This window comes from Vicia villosa, unplaced genomic scaffold (assembly GCF_029867415.1).
Source record: "Vicia villosa cultivar HV-30 ecotype Madison, WI unplaced genomic scaffold, Vvil1.0 ctg.000177F_1_1, whole genome shotgun sequence".
Lineage (NCBI taxonomy): Eukaryota > Viridiplantae > Streptophyta > Magnoliopsida > Fabales > Fabaceae > Vicia > Vicia villosa.
Genome location: NW_026705051.1, coordinates 583688 through 591824, shown reverse-complemented (window position 1 = coordinate 591824; position 8137 = coordinate 583688). Strand labels below are relative to the sequence as shown.

Sequence of the window (8137 nt, the reverse complement as noted above, 5' to 3'; positions counted from 1 at the left end):
GCATGCCCCTATGATCCTTGAAATTTGCCCCTGTTTAGGAGAACCCCCTAGATGTGGTTCCCCCCACTCCAGAGTCTTTATTAGAAGTGATCGCCTTTGATTAACCCAATTTCGAGATCTCCTCGATGCTAAGTGTATACTCGTAGGTGACGTCGTACCCTTTGAGAAGTAACTCCAATGCGACGCGTATGAAAGTTTTGAAATCGAAGTCCGTTATGAATTATGACTGGATGATTAGAAATGAACGCTTGAAGAAACGTAGTGGTTAGAAATAGTTTTAACAAACCTAGGAGTCAGTATAACAAAATCCTGCTTAGTATGCTTTCGTGGTTAACCTTGCCTCAATTAGGACTTTTGAGTGTTGTAACTTGGCCTCGTTCATGGTTTTAAGAAACAATGGATATAAGGCTCAAAGTTTATTTACCCCACCCCTTTCTCCTTGATGTTCTCCGAATCCTAAAAAGTCGCTTAATCCAATGGATGTGCTTTGTTTGCAAGAGAATTGCTTTGGTTTTGATGTTGAGCAGAAGCCTTTAGTGAAGATCCAAGCATTGATGTGAAGCTTTGATGGTTTAGCAGTCATATGATTATCCTTTGTATTTCACCTTTGTTTTTTTCCCTTATTTTTGCATGAACCAACTTTTTTGAGTTTGATCCATCGGGATGCCCTAAATTTTGCCTAAGTCATTTTTGTTTTCTTTTATGAAATTTTCCGTTTCGACTTAGCGGGCGTTTTTATCTTTTTTCCTTTTGAATACTCCTTTTGAGATTTGATCTTTGGATATGGAATATTGTGACTGCTATGTTGACTTTGATTTGTCAGCTTCAACTTTGATGCGTCCTCGACCTTGAATGATGTATTGAGGAAGAAGATAGTTGGGAATGTTATCTCCATTGCTTCCTCAATCTTGGATGAATACGAGGCAGGAGATATGCTTGCACCTTTGCTTTGCTCTTTGCTTGAATCCTTTGCTGGGATTGACTGATTCTCTTGACAACCAAAAACACACCATTGAATTAATTGAAATCTACCCTGCCCCTGGTTAAAATCAAGTTTATTTGAAAAGTATAAACAAGCTCCAACTCCTGGCTCGAGGGGGTAACGAGGGATTAACATCCTTATATCTCCACTGTTTGGGAATTGAAACAATGCCTGTACATCCTTGGCTTGGTCTTACCTTGAAAGCATATATTTAGCTGGACTTAGTTATTTGTATTCGTCATTCTCCCTTAAGTTTGTTAATAATCCTAACCGTGAAATTGATAATGGCACAGAAGTGCGTGAGTGGAAACTCATAGTAGTGAGTGAATGAATTGACTCCAAAACCTGCATGGTCATCCCATTAGAATTGCTAATCCGAAGGTACAACTTTTATCCTGAGTGACACTTAGCGATCGTATGGGTTGAAATTTTGACACGATAAACAACTATTAGTCCTAGGGACAATCTCCTTTGTAAATCCATCGATCTTGTTTCACTCCTTAGTTCATGGACTTGTAGAAGTCAAGGGTAACCTCGAATTCTACGTGGGCATATCAACCTGTCGGGAATGAATTGTCAGCGGTGGGTTTTCGTCGTATCGGAACTTCATGAGTTTCCTTTGACTGAACCTCTTTTGCCTTTTTTTTTCTAAGGATAGCACCACACCATTTGCAGCCTTCAAAGTTTGTAGATTGATAAAAAAACCTATGGCCTTTTTGCCCCTTGGTATGGAGTTAGCATATGTCGCATTCCCTCCATCGTAGTCATGCATTTTTATTGAGGGTATTGCCCCAGTTGGATTAATCCTTGCCCCCAGGTTATCGTAGAGCGTCCTTGTAAGTTTGCTATGTTCGTAGATGAACCCCCTTATGACTAGATACCCCTTGAGTGTATCTATGAGGGAACTTCGTTGTTGAACTAATCCTTGCTCGATGACAACCTTTATTGTATTTATAATCCTGTTATGACAAGGCATGAACATGCGGCTGGCATGGCGAAAGGCATCCTTTTTTTTTTCTTAGTAAGACTAAGATCCTTCTCAATAATTTATCCTCCTTTCTCCATAGTCTACGATCCTTTGATTTTCTTCGGGAATTTTGGGAAATCGGCTAGCGCGGTAAGTGTGGATGCGGGTGAAGATATAAATGCAAATGTAGATGCAAAATGTTTGACTATATGAAAATGCGAATGCATGGGTATGCGAGAGACTCCTTGTATTATAACTCCGTGTATGCAACGCAGACGCAGGACGTATAATCCTTAAGGATAACCTATGTGGATTTAGGGATGACATTTGTCCCTAGTGAAATCCTTGCAAGATAGACGTTATGACATGCCAAGGGAAATCCCTTAGATTCGAGAGTATGCAGAAGGTAGCGGCTGGTGACCGTTCAAGACACTCACCAAGTCTCATGGCCATCGAGAGGCCGTTCAACGTGTACCAATGAAGTTGTCCCTCGTGGGAAGGTTCTCTATGCGGAACACAGCCTATCTAAGGACGATATCGGATGAAGGGAAATCCCTAAAGGCTAGGGATGAAAGATGTATAGATGGAAATCCAAACCCTACAAGTTAGAGGGTGCGCAAAAGCAAGCACGGGTTGACCGTTCAAGACAGTTACCAACTCTCATGGCCATCGAGAGGCCAATCGACGTGCGTTAATGAGGGTGTCCTTCAGGACGCGTCGTTGTAAAAACACATGGACGTAAAAGAACATCCCTACAGGCTAGGGAGTACGTAAGAGTAAGCACTGGGTGACCGTTCAAGACAGTCACTGAATCACATGGCCATCGAGAGGCCAATTGACGTATGCTAACAAATATGTCTTTCGTACGAAGGATTCGATTTTAGAAATAGAATCCCTACAGGCTAGGGAATGCACAGATGTAAGCACGGGGTGACCGTTCAAGACAGTCACTAGATCGCATGGCCATCGAGAGGCCAATCAATGTATGCTAACAAAGATGTCCTTTGTGGGAAGGACAAGTTTTTGGAGTTAGAATCCCTATAGGCTAGGGAACGCGTAGATGTAAGCACATGGTGACCGTTCAAGACAGTCACTAGGTCGCATGGCCATCGAGAGGCCAATCGACGTGCGTAAACGAAGATGTCTCGTGGGAAGGACGAGATTCTAGAAATGGAATCCCTGCAGGCTAGGGAATGCGTAGACGTAGGCACGGAGTGACCGTTCAAGGAAGTCACTAGATCGCATGGCCATCGAGAGGCCAATCGACGTGCGTAAACGAAGGTGGGAAGGACACGTAGTTGTAAGAATACAAGGATATATAAGAGAGGTCCCTACAGGCTAGGGAGTGCGTAGATACAGGCGCGGAGTGACTGTTCATGACAGTCACTAGGTCTCATGGCCATCGTGAGGCCCATCAACGTGTACAGATGGATGTGTCCTTCGTGGGAAGGACATGGTCTTGGAAATAGAGTCCTTGTAGGCCGGGGAACGCGTGGGAGCACCTGCAAAAATTAAAATGCAAGGCATTCGCAGTATATAAATTGCACATATATAATAAGCATGTAAGCACATAAGCCCTAGGTTCATAGGTTCGACGTAACGGCTTAGGGTGCCTACCCTTCCCATTGGTATGTTCTAGAAGGTCTCATGGGGTCGTTCGTAGCCGCCGAGACTTTTTGTCTCTTTGGATTTTAGAACAACTCATTTATCCATGAGGTTCGAGTTTTAGGGGTAGGTTCCCAGAGAGATCAGCCAAATACCAAGTCCAGCCCTCAACAAGGTCGAGCCTCGTATCAGACCTTTCCGGATATTCAACCCACTCTGAGTGGAATTATAATAAGACTCGTAGGCGATGTAATTCCCCTCTGGTCATTATTATAATTCCCACGCTTAGGTTTAACAACAGTTTATATACAACCCATAAGATGCAATAAAATAACAAATATTCAAATAATCAAATATTTAATTAACTTGCGGTAAATAATTGAAATTGCTGTACATAAATGAAATTGCGAATAAATAAATAAATGAATAAAAATTTAAATATTTATAAAAAAAACCATAAACCCTAAAATGGCGAATAAGCCAAACCCTAAAAATTTCGCCAAAAAACCTAAACCAGTTTGCCAAAAACTTAAACCCTCTCAAGCCTTAGGAGCATAATAATTCACCATTGTTAGTTTTCCCCAGCAGAGTCGCCAGCTGTAGCAACCTGCCCTAAAAAATTAGACTTTTAGAGTCGCCACCTATTCTGAAGGGCGAATAGGAAACCCTACGCAGTTATGAGATTCAGGGTAAGTTATTATAATCAGGTCGAGGGAAGGTGTTAGGCACCCTCAACCCTTTCCTATTGGCTTTGAATCTAAGGGTCAAGTTTTATGGCTAAAAGTTAAGGTTAATAGCTAAGGAATTGAATAGGGGGAAAATTGAGATTTTAGGGAGGGGGACTCGCCTTGGTTATCCAAGTGCCTACGTATCTCCTTAGGGAGAATCAGAGTCAACGTAGTTCGGGGCACAGGGTTGTACGCCTTTGAATTGAATTGAATGTATTTGAAGTTGTTTTGAGGCTTTTTGAATGGCCTGATTGAAGAGGATGAAAATCCGTAGTTTGTGTTTTGATGTGTTTTAAGTGTTTGTTTGGGCGTACAACCCTGATTTGATATGTTACCGTTAGATGCGGTGATCAATAGATTTGATCAGTATAGCTAACGGATTATGGGGCATTGCTGGTTACTCAGATCGATAGATTGATCGTCGCGGACAGCAAATTAGACGTGTTTTAGATTTGTATTTTTATCTCTCGTCTAATGCGACCAATAGCTTTAGTCGGGTCGAGGAGAGAATTCATGTTGATGTTTTTGTTATTTTTATCTCTCGTCTAATGCGACTAATAGCTTTAGTCGGGTCGGGGAGAGAACTAATTGAAGGTTAATGCTTCGCCAAATGGGCAATGGGATTGGGCAAACCCTAACGTATTGGTATTTTTATAGAGTCTTTGTGATTTACCAATTAATATTGATTAAATTAATTACATCAAATAATCGAGTAATCGAAAATAATCGGGAAAATAGTATGATCCTAAAGCCTAATCCTAATTGATAAATTATATTTTAATCTTAATTAAAATAAATTAATTCAATTAAACACTATTATTTAATATTTAATATAAATATCAAAATAAATAAATTAGTGTATAGGAACTTGGCACCAATCCTGTGCTGCTGCTCTTGGAGAGTTCATGGTGGAGCCTCAGCCTTGTGTGCGTCAGATCTGGCTTAGTGATCATCCAAGGGTCGAGTATTGAAGGTGTATGGTGTATCTCCTGGAGGCGCGCGCATGGAATCAAGAAGCTTGTTAATTCATAAAATTAAACGTTGGAGCTGGGATTCGAACCAGCGTGTCTTTGGTCACCAGCTACTTGCCTTTGCCAACGCGCCAAGCTTCACTTGTTGATATTGAATTGAATCATAGGCTACATAACACTTCAAAATCGCGTAACAGAATTTAAACAAAACAAACAGCGCCTTCTCGCTGTTCTTCTTCTTCGTGAGTTTTTTTAGAAAAAAACACAGACTTGTACCTACAGTTTTGAAGCATAACCATAGCCCTGCAATTGCCAAACTCACAATACACATTAAATAAATTCGCAAACGAAATCACGTTTAAATCATAAATCAATTTCTAAACATGGTAGAGCCCTTGATTTGAGCTAATTCAATCTCTAATTATGCAGCTCCAATTTGAAAACTTAGAACCCTAGTAATGGTGATTCTTGAAACCTGCATCTAAAACACAATTAAATTATCCAGATCGAATCACACCATCAATACAAACACAAATATATAATTAATTCATATGCAGAAGGCATGTAAGCATGGAATCGGGTTCAAGCAATTTTTGCTCTTTGCTTCAGCTTCTCTTCTCTTTTCTTTTTTTTACGGTTTCTTTTGGAGGCAGCCTCCCTCCCCCTTTTTTCTTCTGAATTCGTCCTATATATGTACATGGATTAGGTCAAGAAACTCTAATCAAATCAAGATTTCATGGATCCAAACTTGCCATTCTTGATTCTTCTCAAACTTCTTTTCACGTTTTCTTTGTCAATACAGCCCTTTTTTTTTTAATTTCATATTTATATTTTTTTAAATGAGTAAAAGAAATAATTATAAGATATAAAGAACAAATACTAATAATAACAATAATTCTATTAAAATTCTAACCTAAATAATAATATACTAATTCTAGATAACATTAATAATAATATCACCTAACATTAATATTAATATTAATAATAAAATTAATAATATTAAATACTAATAGTTAGAAGTAATAAAAATTACTAATAATAATCCAAAAAACTGCAAATGTTAGTAAAAGAAAAAAAATATATTAACAAATGATGAAACCCTTGAAACACCTGTTAATCGCACCCCATTTATTTCTCAGGATATTTTATAAGAGGGCGGGTTTGACAATAGGAATGTCAAACCCCATGACTCTTAATTTTGACCCTTGATGAATTAAAAGATATAGATCTGATTGGGCAAATTTTGGGGTATGACACAGCGCAAAGTCCTTTTTGTTTGTGTCCCAGAGAAACCTAGGTTGGATTACATTGCCAACGCTCTTTATTTGAGCCTTGGAGATGTTCATGATAACTGGAAGAAGAATGGTGACACTCATGGCTTCTACATGAGCTTCTTAGTTGAAAAAGCCCAAGAGTTTGTCGACAAAAAGATGTGGGAGGCTTTCAACGCCCTTATGGCCGCCTTGATTTATGGGATCGTGATGTTCCCTAACATTCATAAGTTCGTCGATTTGGCCGCCATATGCCTCTTCATGGATAGGAATCCAGTCCTAACTCTACTGGCTGATACGTACTATTCCATCCACTCTCGGCATGGGAAAAGAGGAGTTGTCCGGGGTTGCTTGCCATTACTGTACAACTGGTTCAAGTCTCATCTGCCTGCAAGTGGTCCGTTTGTTACTTCTACTCAAAAGTGGTCTCAAAGGGTCATGGGACTTACTCCGAACGACATTGTGTGGTATCAACTCCGAACAGGTATATCTGAAGTCATTATTAAGTGCGGAAACTTTGGTAACGTCCCGCTCATTGGGACAAGAGGATGTACTAACTACAACCCAGTTCTTGCTCTTCGTCAGTTGGGTTATACCATGAAGAAGGGGACTTTGGATGAGGAAATTCACCAATCCGTGTACTTTGAAAAAGGAACTGACCCTGAAGCACTTGAAAGAATCAGGAAGGCTTGGAATAACATCCATATAGGTGAGAGATCCACTTTGGGAGCCAAGAATGCTATTGCCATGGAGCCTTACACCGATTGGGTTAAGGAGAGGGTCAAGACACTTTTGTTACCATTCCCGGAGGTTCCTCTCTTATATGCACAACCTTCAAAGATACTGGAAGCTATGGTACCGAGGGAATCTTTTGACCAAGTCCGCGTCGCCAATTTGAGATTGAAAGAGAGAGATAGGGATACGGATTTGAAGCACTACTTCATTAAGCAGACAAAGAATGAGCTGGCCCGTGAACTCAAAACACTCAAAGGAGAATCCTCTCAAGTTAGGAAGAGGATCAGAACTGATAAGGGTGGAAAAGATGCTACTGTTCCTATTGAAGACCCTCAAAAGGTCATAGAAAAGGCTGTAAAGGAAGCAGAAGAAAAGCTCAAGCGTGAATACCAAGAAGACCTGAAAGCCCACAAGCTCCAACTAGAAAAAGAGACCAAATACCGACTGAGGACTATGAAAAAGAAGCTTGAAGAAGAGACTACCCAGAGAATAGCCGTTGAGATTCAGTTGAAGGGGAGTCACATCCGTACCGATCGACTAACAGAAGAGAATGCCAAGCTCAGAAATCAAATGGCAAGTATGGGGAGTGCACTTGAGAAGACTTATCTCCCAGAATGCAAAGGATGTGATGAACTTAGGGGTGCTGCAAGAAGCTAGATGGGCAGTTATTCCGAAAGGATGTGGTAATCCAAAGCTTTGTCAAAGGAAGAGACCGAAAGGTGACTAAGAAACTATTTGATGAAACCAAGAAGTGGAGTGATGAGCACTTCAGACAGGGAGGACCTTTTTTCTACACTGAGATGGAGTAGTACTTGAGTTTGTTTTAAGATCACCACCAGAATTGTTGGATGGGATCTCTATTTTCTTTATGTTGAACA

General features: G+C 40.3%; 1 protein-coding gene across 1 annotated transcript; it reads left to right on the top strand.

The window, feature by feature from the left end:
• Nucleotides 1-6503: 6503 nt before the first annotated feature.
• On the top strand, nt 6504-7916 carry LOC131624994 (uncharacterized). Its single transcript, XM_058895907.1, has one exon. The coding sequence runs from the start codon at nt 6504-6506 to the stop codon at nt 7914-7916; it is 1413 nt and encodes a 470-aa protein (XP_058751890.1).
• Nucleotides 7917-8137: the final 221 nt, after the last annotated feature.